The 15,955-nt window shown below is 51.4% G+C and overlaps 1 protein-coding gene across 1 annotated transcript in view; it reads right to left on the bottom strand.

Annotated features, from left to right (window-relative positions):
• LOC143695133 (hydrocephalus-inducing protein-like) overlaps positions 1-15,955 on the bottom strand; it is a 47,539-nt gene that overhangs the window by 24,587 nt on the left and 6,997 nt on the right. Inside the window, exons 4-13 of the mRNA XM_077185210.1 lie at positions 14,460-14,594; positions 12,824-13,023; positions 9,665-9,783; positions 8,155-8,359; positions 7,280-7,472; positions 6,093-6,192; positions 5,058-5,176; positions 3,666-3,889; positions 2,077-2,144; positions 883-1,115 (exon numbers count right to left, since the gene is read on the bottom strand). Of these exons, the coding sequence (XP_077041325.1) occupies positions 883-1,115; positions 2,077-2,144; positions 3,666-3,889; positions 5,058-5,176; positions 6,093-6,192; positions 7,280-7,472; positions 8,155-8,359; positions 9,665-9,783; positions 12,824-13,023; positions 14,460-14,594 (1,596 nt within the window). The remainder of the gene's footprint in view (positions 1-882; positions 1,116-2,076; positions 2,145-3,665; positions 3,890-5,057; positions 5,177-6,092; positions 6,193-7,279; positions 7,473-8,154; positions 8,360-9,664; positions 9,784-12,823; positions 13,024-14,459; positions 14,595-15,955) is intronic.

Below are 15,955 nucleotides of genomic sequence, written 5' to 3' on the forward strand. Positions count from 1 at the left end.
AGAGGCACAAGAGCCCTGGACACTCCTGTGCAAGGGCTTTTGTAAAAATACAAATCAGGGGGTGGATACAAACAGCAAATCAATAGGGAATCCTCAGGGGAGGAGTGAGGGGATTACATCAAGTGTCTGGGACCACTGGGGGTAGGAGGGTAAAGAGGATGGCCACATGGCCAATGGGCCACATGGCCACATGGCCAATGGGGTCTCCAAGAATAGAGGAATTCCAAAGGGGTATTGCAATCAGGGATTGGCCCGAGGTTAAAGTGGCAAAGAAGGTTTGGGAACAAAAGGGGCTGGGTTGCCTAGACAGGCAGGGAAAAGAGCTGGAACAAGGGGCAGGGAACGGCATGAGGGACAGCATTGAGGGAGGGTAAAACACAGGCGTGAGCCAACTCAGGGAGAACATGGGTGTACAACAGAACAAGGAATCGATAAAATCAATTTGAACCGCAACACATGGCTGCAGAGGTTTTTGTCTCCACTGGAGATCCCTGCAGTGAACACAAATTTTTCTGCTCCTCAGGAGAGGGAAAATGAGACCAAGAAGAAAAGCTAACTGCTTTATACAATGACATCTCTCTGACAGCCACCTTCTGCCTTCATCCTTGCTCTGCCCACTTGCAATCAAAGAAATTGCTCTCAAAAACACAAGAATGGCTTCAGGACTTGACCATATGGTATTGATCTCAGTGTAGGATTTTGGAAACAAACCAGTGCTCCTTGAGGAACATCCCGGGTAAGCCAGCTAGCAGAGGCCTCCCAGCAGTGCAGATCTCTCACTCCCAGGATGCTCAAAGCTGGCACCAGAGCTAAAGCCCTCCCACACTCCAGTGAAGCTTCAGCCCTGGTGCTGAAGCATCTACGGCTGGATTCTTCCCATACCTCAATGTCCTGGTGTCCCTGGGGGAGGATGGTTCCTTTGCTGGGATTCATTGTGAACTCCCTTGGCTCCACATAGAAATGAATTCCCTTCCTCCAGGATGGGTCACCTTCTTTGTGTATTTGATCAAGGCTGTCAACAGCCGGCTGCGTGCCATCGTCCGACATGCGGAGCTTGAACGTCACGGGCACCACGGAGCAGTTGGTGAGGCGACATCTCTGGGTATAGGGAAAGCCTAGGAAAGGACACAAATATCCATTTAGGCACCCATTATGGCATGATCCTGGTGGGATTATCCTGCCAGGATAAAAGTGAGATTGGAGTTTAGCTCTTTATTTTCTGAACTACAGCTCACCGAGAAGCTGCATGAGGAATTAATCATCACTGAGTTCCCTTTGACACTGATTCCAGACTGCAGCCTTGAAAATGCCCACTCCTAGCCCTTCTGAACACTGCAAGCTTCTCTCTTTGGGATGGGGAGGAGCTCCCTCCCCTGCCCCAAACCATCACCAGTTATCTCTCAGTGATGAGTGTGCACCCAGACCCAGCATTTACTCTGAAAATTCAAGCTGTAAAATTCCCTGGTAAGTCTGCCAACATTCCCACTGTTTTCACGATACATAAACAGTGAGTTGTCATTGAGAAGAAGCTACAGCAAAAGAAAATGAGGATGGAATCAGGAACTAGAATGTGATGCACCTTAATGCAGTTTCTCTCTGCAGGACCCTTAAAGCATCTCTTGGTTTGGGCCAAACAGACTGAGCACATGACAGCTCAGAGCCCACTCAACTGGGGGCAAACCCCAGCCTTGGTTTGAGATTAGCAATTAGGAACCATGTCCCACCTCACCCAACAAACAGGGACATCACAGCCATGCTGCTCACTGTGATTGTGCCTGCAAGGGGATCCCCACTTTGGCTCTGAGATTTGCTTTCCATCCTGCAAAGCCAGAGATACCGCCACACATGGTGGGGATTTGTCTTTTAAAGCAGGACAGAGACACTAGAAAATACTGCCTTTCTATTCCTTGGTTCTATTTGATCTCACAATGGCAAAATGCCCCCTGAGGCAGCAGCAGCAGCAGCCCTGCAGTTCACAGCCTGAAGAGGCTGCTGGGGCAGACCAGGAGTGAGGGATGCTTTTCTGTTGGAAGGCACAGATCCCTGACGCTGTGTCCCAGCCCAGGCAACACTCACCAAAGGAGATGTCCCCGAAGTCGAGCTCAGGGAGGTCGAAGTGTAAATTCGGTCCAGTGACGCTGCCCCTGGAGGCCGAGGACAGAGCAGGAAAGGGCTCGGTTAAAGGCATTGCAAAGGTCTGGCTGTCGTGGCTCGGGGCACAAAACCTGGGCTCAGGGCACCCTGGGTTTCCAACCAACACAGCACCGTGTGCTCAGCACAGGGCCCTGTGCACATGAGGCAGCTCAAGCCAAGTGGCCAGCAGCCAACAGCCACTGATGGGTAGGCAGGAGAAGCCCCTGGGATGCTGGGGGTCCCATGAAGGACCCTGAACACACACCTAGACATGGCTCCGTGCCTCAGTTTCCCCAGCTGCAATGGGATGGACATCAAGGTGTCCCCACAAACTTCTGTAACCAGCCTTTCCAGCCACAGGTTCCCTGCTTTGCTCCTTCTTAGCTGGAACTGCCGTTCCCATGGAGGAGCTTTCTCAGGAGAGTTTGACCCACACAGTCATTACAGACACAGTTCTGAGACATGAATCCAGGGGAGCCCCAAACATCCTCTGAAAAGAGCAGCAACAGTTCTACCCAGGGGACAGGTGAATCCTAGAGGAAAGGACTGGTGAAATGTTCCCTCTTGATTTCCAAACTAAAAAAGCAGCACTTTTCCTCCAAAAACAAAGCCAGCATAATTGTTTCTCCACTATGGGCAGACCTACTCACCACTTTTCTCTTGCCAAATAAGAACTTCCTTGTTCCTTTTTATCCATCTCCCTTATCTTATTGGTACAATCAAGTGCAGACTGCTTTCATTTCTTTACTGCCTTGAGCCAGTGCCCCCCAACAGCAGGAGCCCAGCTCCAAAGCTTCAGAGCAGCCAGCATCAGCTCTCCTGCTTCCACTCCATTATCCTAGCAGCACATGGCTCAGGCTGGCAGGGACAAGGCCTCACGCTGCTGTGGTGCTGAGGACTGAGCTCTGCCTCCCCTATGATCAGCCCTTCTCCCTTTGGCTGGGCCAGGATTGTCTCCTGCCATGGCACCAGCCCATGGGATGGTACCCCTGTCCTTGGCACAGTTCCTGCTGCACAGTTCCTGACTCCCACATCAGCCCTTTGCTGGCTGTGCAAAGGAGGCACCAGAGCACTCTGTGCACAGGAGCTGGGAGCACAGCTTGTCCCCCACAGCATGGCCATGAGAGGGGAGCTGAGGCTGCTGCTGCCCATCTGGCATGGATTATTAATGGAAGTTTTTAAAAACACTGCTGCTGCTGCAGAATCACCCAGGCTGGCCCATCTGCAAAGCCCTGGGGGCCTTGCTGGGTGTTCAGGTGGGACATCCCAGAGCAGCTGCTGCCCAGAGCTGCTCCATCCCACTGCCTGCCATGGCCCAAGGCAGAGGGAGATCCCTGCAGGGAGGAGTCATTGCAGCTCCTGGGTACCACACAGGGCAGGAGGCATCCTGACACTAAGGCAATGCCAGGATCACAGCAGAGATTAAGACCTCAGGCATCACCTTTTTTCTCTGCTCAACCCCAAAATGAGGTAGGTGGGGGATGTCCCAGAGACAGCTACAGATGTGCCCACCAAGCTCCCAGAGTCCTTACCTGATGGTCAGGATCACAGGTGTAGGAGATCCAGCCACACTGAACTGGAATTTTTCCTCAAAACTCCCCAGCACGGTGGTATGGAAGGAGATCTGAACAGTCTGGGTCCCACCTGGTGCAATCATGCCCTGCTCGGGCTCAACCGTGAAGCAGAAGTCCACTTCTGTGGTTGAAGGGATATAGGTGAAGGGAGCATCAAGAGCTCCTTTGTTAATCAGTTCCACCTGCAGAAGCAAGAAAGCAAAATGGAAATACAGGTGGAACCTTCCCTTCTTGTGAGTTATTGTCTAATGATGCAATGAACACCCAGCAAAGGCAGAAGATGCTTTGTGCTGCTGAATGGCAGAAGTCAAAAGATACAACAGGACAAGTTCTGCCTTTGGGTTTTCATGCAGAGCAGTGGCAACTCCACAGACCTGCAGTCACCCTGGGCTTATCCCATGGACACAGAGCAGTGCACCTCTGCTCAGCATCACCAAGCTCATGGGGAGCTGGCCCTGAGAGCCCTGAGTGGGGTGATTGCAGCTGCGGAGTGAATCACCCCAGAGCTGCTGCTGCCCCAGTGAGCACAGCTCCAACAGCACCATCTACTCATTCACCTGTTCCCATACCATGGAAACAATTCATTGAGAATGAGGCATCAGCATCAAAATGTACAGACAGCACCATCTTTTGGTAAGAAAACTCAGCGTGTCTTTCCCTTCCCCAGCCGCGCTTTTGAAAGTGTCTGGCATGCTGTAGTGCCTCATTTTCTACCTCTTTGAGTTGCTCCCTCATGATTTTTTTGCAAACTTGACACTATTGGGGGGGAGGCAAATAGGTAGAAAAATCCTTTGCTTTATTCCCAGGAACACTTTTCTCCTTCCAGAGCCAGAGATGCACCAAGGCTGAAGTGTGGTGAGGGACTGGTCAGCAAGGGAGAGAACTCCCAAGCCCTTTGCAATGGCCAGCACTGAGCCAGGAGGCTGGATGGATTTCCTGTGACTTCAGCAATAAGCAGGGACACTTGACTGGAAGCTGTTTGCAGTGGGCTGAAGCTCAAAGGCAGCCAGTTTGTTGCAGCTGCTTCTGCAGAGCCCAGTCCAAAGGTGCCTTGTGTCTGGCACTGCCACAAAAGCCTCTGAACATGCAGCTTTTTGACTCAGTGTTGGTTTCATGTGGCAAGGGCTTGTTTTGCAGGAAGCCTCCCAGCTGATCCCTAAGGAAGGCTGCCCAAAAGCAGGGACTGGGGCTTCAGGAACAACAGACACACGTTTCTGACCCCCCAGGTTTGAGCAGTACATCAAATATTCCCTGCTCACAGCTGCCCAGGTTGGCAGCAATTCCACAGCTCCACCAGGCTTGCTGCTGCCTCAGGAGCCATCAGGATCCATCCCAAGCCCTGCTGCTCACCTCATAGACATAGGGGGTGTAGACAAAAACATTCCCAAGGTTCAGCGTAGGAGAGCTGAGTTCAACCAGGGGTCCTTGGCCTTTCCCTCTGAGGCACAGGGGCAGCCTGCTCTCACGGCCTGGGGAGAGATGTCCATTGCAGTACAATCATTCCCTCTGTCACACTGGATTTTCCAGGCTGCCTCAGTGCTAGTCCCTGACTCTGAGCTGGATGTACTCATGCTTGGAGCTACCTGGTCTAGGGGGAGGTGTCCCTGCCCATGGCAGGGGCCTTGGCACTAGATGATCTTTAAGGTCCACCCCACCCTCATCCTACTGTGATTCTGTGGTTTCCTTCCCATGCACCTAGAGGAGCTTTGAAATCCATTCAGTGCAGGCACAAAAGCTCATGATGAGTTTGGCAATTACCAAACTACCTGGGCCAGGAGCACAGGCCTTTGTTGCCCAAGTGCTCCCCTTCTGACACTCAGCACTGTGTTCTGTTTCCACAGAGTGAGAGCTGCAAGGGGACAACTCCCACACAGGCAGAGAAGCAGCTGCTGGCCAAGGGTGCTCCCTCTACAAACACCCTGTGCTCAGTGGGGCTCAGCCACCTCTGCTCTGCTGCTGTCTGGGCACTGGGAGGTGATCCAGGGCCAGGGAGCACATTTCTAACTCAGCTCCTTCCACCTGATGATGGATCCATGGCAAATGGACCCATCCTGGAGGCCAGGGGCCTGCAGGGGCTTAGTGCTTGTTCACTAAAGCTGTTCTGCTCTGGAGCTCTCTGGCCTTTGAGGAAATGCTGGCAAAGCCGTGGCATGAAAACCTCTCCCTGCACTGCCTGGGCTGTTCTGGGATCAGTAAGGCAGACCCAGCATTCTGAGCCCTGGCCTTGCACAGGAGACTTCCTGGAGGCTGCAGGGCCAGGGGGGATGTGCCAGCACTGCCCTGCTGACCAGGGACTCTTCCCAGCACTTCCATGGGAGCCCAGTGGGCTCAGGCTTGCACCATGGCTTCACTGAGGGGGACAGGAGCAGGGCAAAGGAGCTGCACCTGAGACATGGCAGTAAGCCACACTTTGATACTCCAGTGCTTCCAGGGGTTTGAAGGTCACCGTGATTTCAGCCGTACTATTGGGCTCAATTTCTCCCTCCTACAACAGAAAGAGACAGCAAAGCATTGCTCTTCAAACTCCACATTTCTTGTTTCCAACCACAGGCCTGTAAGCCTTGATTGAGCATCAATGATGAGTGAACAACACAAGCAGCCAAGGAAAGCCTCCAAACCCAGCTCAACACAGCGCTGGAAGCTCTCAATGCTCAGCTGATCAGCTGCCACTCTCCACAATATTCCTGCTGCTCTGACACAAGCTCTTGGTCCCATCATGCTGCTGTCAGCTCCATGGGATGTAAGTGCCACTGTGCACTGGTGGCTCTTGGCCTTAGATGGGCCATAGGAGTAACCAAGAAGAGAACATGATCCCCTTCCTTGAACTACAGATATTAGTTAAGCTGTTTTGAAAGAAAGCAGAGGTTGGGATTATTCTGGGCTTTACTGCAAGATGAGAAGGGATTTTGCTCCGTGCAGACACCAGGCATTCATCATCTCTCCCAATGCCAGTACTCAGAATCAGGGCTCTGGCTGATGGGAGCACGTGGCAGTTTGCTTGCATCACCAGAAAAGGAAAAGGTTTTCTGTCCCTGTGTGCAGGAGAACTCCAAAGGCCCATTTCAGCCTTGCACCCTTGTGTCCAGGCTCACCCAAGGATGACACTGGAAGGGACACTCAGCAATAGTGCAAGGCATGGTTACAGGAGGGGATTGGCATTTCTGTCATTAACCTTGGGCTGAATTTGGCCTCCTTTTGCCAGGGAACCATTGCAAGCTTCAGGTCAGTGTGTGAGCTGGCAGTGCTCCAACAGCCTCTGCTGAGCCCCACGTGTGGGGGGAGCCCCTGCCTACAGGAACTGCTCCCTGTGACACTGCAAGGACACGCACACAGGGCCTTGAGCTCCAGCCTGGCAGCAGAGCTGGGCTGTGTCAGGCTCCCAGCCCTGCCTTGAGCCTGCAGGGCACAAATGCTTTGAGCAGGGAGCTCTGCAGCCGCTCCAGAAACTCCATGTCCTCCCTGCCAGCACATGGGGCCAGCTGAGGATCTGCCCAGTGACTGCAGCCAGGGGAAGGGTGCTTGGGAGGAGGAAGAGGAAGAGGAAGAAAATGAGGTTCTCGGGTGTCACTTACCAATGGCTCAATGAAAAAATTTTCACTGGCGAACAGCAGGGGGTCATCTTGCACCTTTGCCTTCTTCTCCTGGACCCTGCTTCTCAGGAGGGCAGTGTGATCTTCAGAAAAGCCCTGCACCTTCTCTACTTCTTTCTCCTCCGTGAATTTTTCCAGCCTCACCTCACTCGGTGGGTGCAGCAAAGGACGCTGCCTGCAGCCCCAGGGAGAGACAAGGCCAGCTGATCATTTAATAAGCCACAGATTTGCAGAGAGAAGTGGGAGTGCAGGAGAGCAAAGCACTTGGGGAGGAGCAGCAGCAGCTCCCCAGCAAAGGCTGAGCCAAGCCACGAAGGTCCCACAAGGATCAGAGGATAACTTGTTGTTCACTGGCACAGCAGGGAGTTTCACCCCACACTTGCAAGCTCAGGAGAGGTTTCCAAAGCCAACATCCCTCCAGAGAAACCTCCTGGCTCAAAGCCTCTGCCAAAACTGAGGGAGAATCCACCGACCACCTCAGCTGGCTTTTCCTCCCACTGAGCTGCTTGGGGGATGCAGATAAAGGTCACAGAGCACCCACTGCAGCACTTCCCTGGGAAGGGGAGATGTTGCCAGGTCATGTAGGAAGAAGATTAGAGAGACAGGAGCCCAATTAGAACCTGAGGAAATCAGTCATTGCAACCAACCTTTCCTTCCCAAAATGCCATTCCTGGTTGGAGTATAAATGGAACTGGAATGCTGAGTGCTGAGCTCCTGAAGCCCAGGGACACACACCCCAGTGCCAGGCATGGTTTACTTGGCCTAAACCATTCAAAAGCACCAACACCCCCCTGAGGCCATAGGTTAGTTTCAGTCTTGGGCCATATATCTCACTGAAATGCATCTTCCAAACCAACCTCCTCTTCTCTTTATTCTCTTCTTCCTCAGAAGGCAAAGCCTTCCACTGGAAGTGGGCTGTGATGTTACTCCTGTTTTCGATGAACACGGTTGTCTGGTATGCCATGGTGATGAAGGTCTTGCCAGCCTCCACGGAATTTGTGCTCAATGCAACATCAACATCTACAGCTTCTCCATGGAGCTTTGTGTGGATACTCTCTTCACCTGGAACAAAGCAAAGGGGAGTCTTTGCTCAGCTCACTGGCTGATGGAAGCACAAGGAACAGAACAAATCCCAGGGCACAAAAGAAGGTGTCACAGTTTTTATCTGAATGAGCAGTTCTGTGGATCAGTCCATTTGTCACATCCTGACAGCTCTGTGTGTAGAGTGGTGAGGATGTCCTGGGCAGCTCCTTAAACCCCTTGTTTCTGAGTGTGTTTGTAGAGATTTGGCCCCAAGGTGACAGGATGGACAGTGGGATTGGTCAGTGTGCTCTGGTGACCCACTCAGATCACTGGGATTTCTGCATCCAAGTCCTTCAGGTGACAGGGTGAGGAGCCCTGTTCAGCCCTGCCTTGCCCAGGGTCTCCCTGGGCATCCCACGAGACTCCCATCTCTCCTGATCCCTTGGATCCCTTGGATCCCTTGTTGCTGACCAGCAAATATGCCTGGGGGCAGGTGGGCAGCAAAAGGAGGCCCAGAGGAACAAGTGAAGTGACAGCGCACAGCAGGAGGGGACACAGGTGAGGAAACACAACCAGCCTGGCTCTGCAATATGACAAACCACTCTCAAATGAACACCATGAAAATCATCATCATCTCCCTGTCCAAACCCACAGCCACATCAGTCTTGAAATATTTTCTATTGTTCTGATCTCAAAAACCAAGCTGGTGCATTGCACATTAAATAAAAAAGGGACAATAGAAAGATTAATAAGTACAGAGCAGCTTCTACATTAAGACTGAATGGGATTCCTCAGTCTAGAAATCAAATGGGAGATAGATGTGAGAGGCTTGTAACAACATGAACAGCCTGGGAAATGGGCACAGGGAAAAATTGGTCTTGATTTGTCACCAAACAGGAACTTGAGGGCCTGAAAATGTTATTAGACAGAAACTACATATATGTGTAAGGGCCACATAGAAAAAGGATGTGTGAGAAGCCAGTGGAGAAGCAGCATATGGGACAGAGGTGTGCAAGAAATCCATTGCATTGGAGAGAGTCTGATGGAGACCTCACATCCAGCACGGCCCAGGAATCAAATAAAACTTCACCCAGGCATAGCCACATGGTAGTGGAGAATCAGGGATCCTCCTTCCTCCACTCAGCAACTCCCAGCAAAACAGGAGTCAAAAATCTTCACCCTTTAGACGGGATCCACTTTCTCAAGCCCCTGAACACCAAGGAGTTTTCAGTTTTCTTTGGGCTAAAGCTGAACAGGGAGGTACCTCTGGAGGGAATGCAGGGGGAGGGACAACAGGGAGCCATGTGGAGAACTGTTCTGTGCCCTGCAGGGCCCAGCACTCACCTGTGTTGCAGCTCAGGAGGCTGCAATGGTCACCGTTGGTCAGCGGGTGAAATGTCACTGTCACCCGCATGGTGTCCCCAGCACCCAGAGTTCCTGCAGTCGGCACCACGGAGAAAGGACTGCAACACAAAGAGAGGGATCAGGGCTGGGGGGACACCTGGCCAGGAGATTCCTGCTGCACTGCAGCTCCCTGCAGCTCCCTTGGGCAAGCAGGGAGCAAACCAAGCACAGGCAGCAGAGGACAGAACAGACAGGCTCAGAAACAGCCACTGAGCCACTGCTGAGGAGATCCAGCCCTCACAAGATCCTGGGCGTAAAATGACCTCAGCTCCCCCATACTCTGCATCCAGCTCTCTGCAATGAGGCTCAAGGGTCCCACTGCCAGCAATCCCATCAGAGAATGGTTTGTGAAGAGCACAGAGAGGGTTCAGAGCTATCTGCATGCAGAACTTGACACTGACTGCCTCAGGAATTTCTCTTTTCCTGCTGCCTATAAACCTCATCTCAGGAGATGCAAATGTTAGGGCACTACCCGTCCTGGGATATTACAGCCTAGGAATCAGACAGGGAGAAGGAACTTTTCCTTGAAGACCAAGGAATAGTTACAGTTGAATTTGCAGTGTGATTCTTTGGTTTCTTCTGCCTTGAAAATATCCTGATTTAGCCTAAAAAGGGCACATTTTATCAACATTTCAATGAAAGCTGCTCTAAGAAAAGGAGCAGTCAAAACTCTGAAAGAGTGCAAATGCAGATTAGAGCAATAGAGTGACATGGAAACCCAAAAGGAGGATGCTATTTACAGTCTGAAGGAGCCCATGCCAGCTAAATGAAGCACCATGAGCAGGAGCACATCAAGGAAGCAGAACAGGAGGTTTCTGTGTGTTTACCAGCAATGCAGTCTGGGACTGTGGCTTGTCATCCAGGTTGGTAACTGTTGCTTGGCCCAGCAGAGAAACTCTGTGTGAGGTGTTGGAAATGTTAATGCAAATGTGTTGGTGCACTTTGGATTTAACAGGAGCCATCAGGATTGGTCACCAGGTAAAGAGCTCTTGCCTGACAAGCACAAGACTCTGTGCTTTGATGCTCAGGGACAGCTCAGGGGAAATGTGCTTTGTGCTCTTCTCCAGCCCCACTGAGGAAACAAAAGTTCCTGGCCTGGGTGCTTTGCTGCTGGTCAATCTGTCATTGAAAAGTCTGTTCTGGGGAGTTTGGTGATGATTACATCACACACAGAAATAAAGAGAACATCTGGCAAGCTGAGCTTGATTGATGTCACTTGCTTCAGGTTCAGCTCATTCAGGACCTCTTGCTGCAATGATGGGCTGAGCTGTTCCCATTCCCACTGGTGAGACCATCACTGGCTGATGGAGAAGCCTTGGGCCAGCAATGGTTATGTGCTGGACGTGAGACTTTGGAGGGAGGGGAGGAAAGACAAGGCCTCAGCAGCCCCAGAGCCAGATCAGTGCACGTGCTCCTGCATCTGCCCCAGGGCTGATGCCAGCACTGCTGCAGGTCCCTGCTGGGGCTCGGGGGGATCAGTGCCTGCTGGGGGCAAGGCACAGGATTTTCTTCTTATTCTTTTGCCAGAAATTCCACCAGAACAGAGAAGCTGCCATTTAAGGGAATCCCTGGCCACACTTCAGCACTACCTTCCATTCCATTCCATTCCATTCCATTCCATTCCATTCCATTCCATTCCATTCCCTTCCCACTGCTGCCCCATGTTACATGTTCCTGCCCTCAGATGGCAGGATGGGAATAACACTCCTCGGGGTGACTTCAGGGGTGACTTCTTTCTCTCTTGCCTGAGAAAGAAGGTATCTTCCTCTTTTCAAATTATCAGGAGAAGAGGATCCAGCCAAGTCCAGGACTCAGTTTCAGGACTGAAAAACTCAGTGCAAATCAGCCCCTGCATCTCCTACATCCCTGGGCTGTACCCACTAGACTCCTCTGTTCCTGCTGTAGCAGTCATCTGCATTTAAGCCAACATCACTAAGCTGTTCCCTGAGCCCACAGATAGAAGAGCTGTGAAGGAGACATCCCTGACACTGTAATAACCAAATGAAAACCACTGCCAAGAGATGGGGCTGGCAGGCTAAATTTTGGCCTTTTATCTGTTAATTGTGAGCTGTTCCTTAAGACAGTTCTCATCCTGTTAGAGCTGCCCTTTCAATGAATCACCATTGCACCCAACAGGCAGAAAAGAGAAGCTATGGAGGGGGTTTTAATAGGTTGTTTTCTTCTGCTTTTTAACTAGGTCCATTTGTTTGTTTGTTTTCTTGTATGGCATCTAAAGACAGGTCCAGATCTCCCAATGGCACCTTGCAATCCCCAGACACTGGTCTTGCTTTGAGCAGTGTGTCTGCTCAGATGATTTCCAGCAGAAATTATTCTGTACTTTTACCTTCTAAATCAGCCCAACTGCTTTTCACATATTCCCTAAATATCTCCTATTTCCTATACACCTGTGCATATACCTATGGGCATGTGGTACATTGAGAGGCATTAGAGGAGCTCGACCTTCATGAAAGCTCCCAGTGAAGAGTTCATGATCTTTTGGAAAACATTTAACACAAACCAAAAAGAAAAAACAGCAGAAACACAGGAACTTCAGAGTATTCAAAAAGAAATCTCAATGAAAGGGGGCACAGCCTTATTCAGAGATTTAAATCATCTGTTTGAAATCTTAAACTGGCTTTCAAAGGTTCATCATGGAACAGAAAAGGCAGCTGATGCTCTGAGGTGACAAGGGAAATCAGAGCAGCTTTAGTAACAGGAACTGCACCAGCTACCCACTGCACAGCTCATGTTGGGCATCTGATGCAGGGACCACTGGAGAGCCACGTGCCTGGGGCCTCCCAGAGAATGGGTCTGTTTGGCTGGCAGTGGTGAGTAAGCATTTCAGAAGCTGCTTGTGCTCAGCAAGCCAGCTACCAACGTGTTCCAGCACCCTCCAGGAAATCTGGGACAGAGAAAGCTCAAAGGCTGCATCCTGCTAAGAACACTGAAAGCAAGAGCAGATGCCATCCATCCTGCTCACTTCCAGCCAGGGCTGCAGGGCAGCAGCTCTGATGCTCTGGTTCCTTTTGCTGCTCTTTCCCAACTCTGCTCTCACCCAAAGGTGATATCCTTTGCACAGGGACAGATGAGCTGCCTCACCTCTGGGTGCTCAGCTGGTAATGAGCTGTCCGGTTACCGACATTGCGAACCAGCAGAGTCTTCTGGGTGCTGTGCTTGACCGGACACTTGGAGAAGTCCAGCTGGTCAGGAAAGTCCAGGATGGCTCGGGGACCAATGGCCCGAATTGGCACAACGATCTTCTCCTTTGCCGTGATACAGGTGAGCTCATGGGAATAATCCTGCAGGAAAAGAAACTGGCTCAGCACAGGGCATTTAGTGCCATCCCTGCGGCAGAAGAAAAACCATTTCCTGTAACTCATCCATGGCATCAATTTACTGGGCATCAATTTATCTATTCCACCCTAAAATGAACACTGAGTTTTTCTAATATGTCACATTTTAAAGGCACCAGTGCACTTTGCAAAAGCTATCCCAGTGGCATTAAGCTCTTGTGTCACTTGGGTCATACGGAGAACTGCCCTAGGCCACCATCATTTTCACTCACAAATTTTAATGATATTAAATAATTCCTAAGCTCCTTCTAAGGAACATGGAGCTAGGGAACACAGCACATTCCTCTTTAGGTTTCTATATTCCCACTGTCTGAGAATAGGACAAAGTGTTAAACTGACTCTAAGCAGCAAGAGGAAGATGAGAAAACAGCTGCACCCAAAGAGATCCTGCACCTCTGGCCTGGTGCAGAAACATCAGTTGGCTCAGAACTCCCCTCTAACTTTGCCTCTCCAACCAAGTCAGGAGAAGAACAGTGCTAAGAGGTTGCAGGATGCTGTTGGAAAGGGCCTCTCTTTGTTTGCCTGCAAGGCTTCCTCCCTTCCATGCCATGTCCTAAACCCTTCTGTATGAACAAGCCTCCAGATGCCAGCAGTGAGATCAGACTTGCCAGGGCCTCAGCACTGCTGTTCAAACCTCCATGCAGAAGCACCTTTGGCACAGAATGGGTGCCAGCTGACAGAGCAAGCACAGTGACAGGCATGAAGACAGAGCCCCAGCAGTGTCACTGCCACAGGCTCTGGGCCCACAGCTCTGCCTGCAGCTTGTACCTGCCCTACACGAGCTCCTTCAGGCAGGTGTCCAAGTCCCCTGCAGCTCAGCAACCTCCTGCTGACCAAGGGCACCCAGAGCCCAGTGTGCCTGTGCCAGGCTGGGCTCACGGGCACAGCACATCCTCTGCCCTGCCCCTGCAGCTGTGCCATGGTCACCTGTGCTCTGGGACAGCACAGCTGCAAGGCTGCAGAACAGAGGGGGTGAAAAAGCACCGTCTTTGCTCCAGCCCAGGGGCAGGCAGGGAAGCTGTTGGCAGTCAGGAAGGAGGAAAGCTCCCTGACCTCTTTGTCCCTCGAGTGTTTTCCATAATAATGAAACCCCTTCCACTGGACCTAGAGATGGCTGAACAACTGTCAACATCTCTTTGTCATTTTCATCCTGTTCCCTGTGCATCTTCCCTTGGGAATGCTCAGGGATGTGCAGGGAGGGGAAGCAGAGCCTGTCAGGCCTGGCTGCAGTGCCTGCCAGCAGTGCTAAGGTGTGACTGGCTGCTGCAGGCTGCCTGCCCAGGGCCTGGAGCCCAGCTCACAGCATGCAATGGGCTGGAGCAGAGTGCAGGGAAAACAATGGCTGTGGAGATCATTGTGTGCTTTGGCTCCTCCAGCCTCACCTTGTTCTCGTTGGGGGTGAAGCGGATGCGTAGAGGGGCAGAGGCGCCTGGTGGCACGATGTGGTACACATCACTGGGGCAGGCCAGCTGGAAGTAAGGTGAGCTCTCCATGCAGACCTTCACCATCCGAGCAATCTGCAGCAAAGACATCAAATGATGATTTTGCCACTTGTGGAAACGAGAGGAGACCTGTCCGTGCCCTGCTGACATCCCTCCCTGGCCCCTTTTCCAAAGCACTTTCAGCTGTGCAGGCACAGGCACATCATTCACAAGGCTGAGCTTGAATCCCTCCTGTCTGGCTCCAGCATTGTGGCCAGGGCCATTAGGGCAGTGCCTGGTGGGAAGGAAGGGCCAAGCAGGTCAGCACCAGCAGGATGGAGACAGAGCACCTGAACCAAGTCATCTGCATATTCAACAAGGCCAAAAAACCTGCTGGCTTCTGCCTGCACACAGCCATGAAGTTGTCATGTTCCAGGGGCGAATGTGCTACCTGAAAGCAAAGCATCAAATTGTCCTGGGGGAAGGAAAAAATTCCCTTCTAGCAGATGAGGTTTGGGTAGGGACGTTGTGGAGATAGAGTCATGCAGGCAGAGCAGCAAGAGAGGAGACCAAACCACTGTGGCCTTCCTGGGAATAAAAGTAAACCTGAAAAGCAAAAGAAGGAACACAGCAAGACAATCCCTAAAACAAGGAGATGGCAAAGAGAATTTAAACGGGCAGTAAAGCAGCAAGGAGGAATCATAAAACCATGAGAGCATTCAGCTTGCCAAAAGTGATGGAAACACAGACAGGCTGTGCCTATTGACTCTGGGCTTCAAAGGCATTTTCTGCCTGGAGAAACATGACCAGCACTGAGTGACAGTGGGGTTCCAGTATGCAAAGCCAATCTTGGCTCTCCAGGGCTTCTTGCTGCCTGTGCAGGCAAGCTGGGCTGCTGGGCATTCCTGCCTGCAGCCAGCAGGCCAGGTGCTGCCCTCTGGGATTCACAGACACAGCACACATGCATTTTCTAGCACACAGATATCATCAACCCCTGAGCACCAAAATGCTCTCAGAAAGTCTAAACCAGATGATTTGGACTCCCTCCTGTCTCTTCCCACCAGCCCACTCTTGGCACAAGGCTCATTTGAGAAATGTTTCCCTGACTGAAATTCCAATGGTCTCTGTTTTCCTCTTTACACTGGAACACAACTGGTGACATTTTTCAACTTTTTCCCTCTCAACTCTCTTGGGAAACTGCAAAACAATCACAAGTGAAGGTGAAAACCTCCAGGAGAGTTGGATGTGCTGTGGTTCTTCAAAGGGAAAGCAGAGCACCGTGTTGCTTTTGGAAAAGCTGAGCAGAGCTGAATGAAACTTAGCAGGAGCCTGAAGTGGCACCTAAAGGCCTCCCACTGCTTCTGCTCCATCACTCTGATTGCAGGGCTCTTTCAGAACACATTTCCTGCAGTGCCAATGCCATTAATGAGAAGTGATTCCAGCATAAAGTGGAGAAG

The sequence above is a fragment of the Agelaius phoeniceus genome, chromosome 12 (genome assembly GCF_051311805.1).
Source record: "Agelaius phoeniceus isolate bAgePho1 chromosome 12, bAgePho1.hap1, whole genome shotgun sequence".
NCBI classification, from domain to species: Eukaryota; Metazoa; Chordata; class Aves; order Passeriformes; family Icteridae; genus Agelaius; species Agelaius phoeniceus.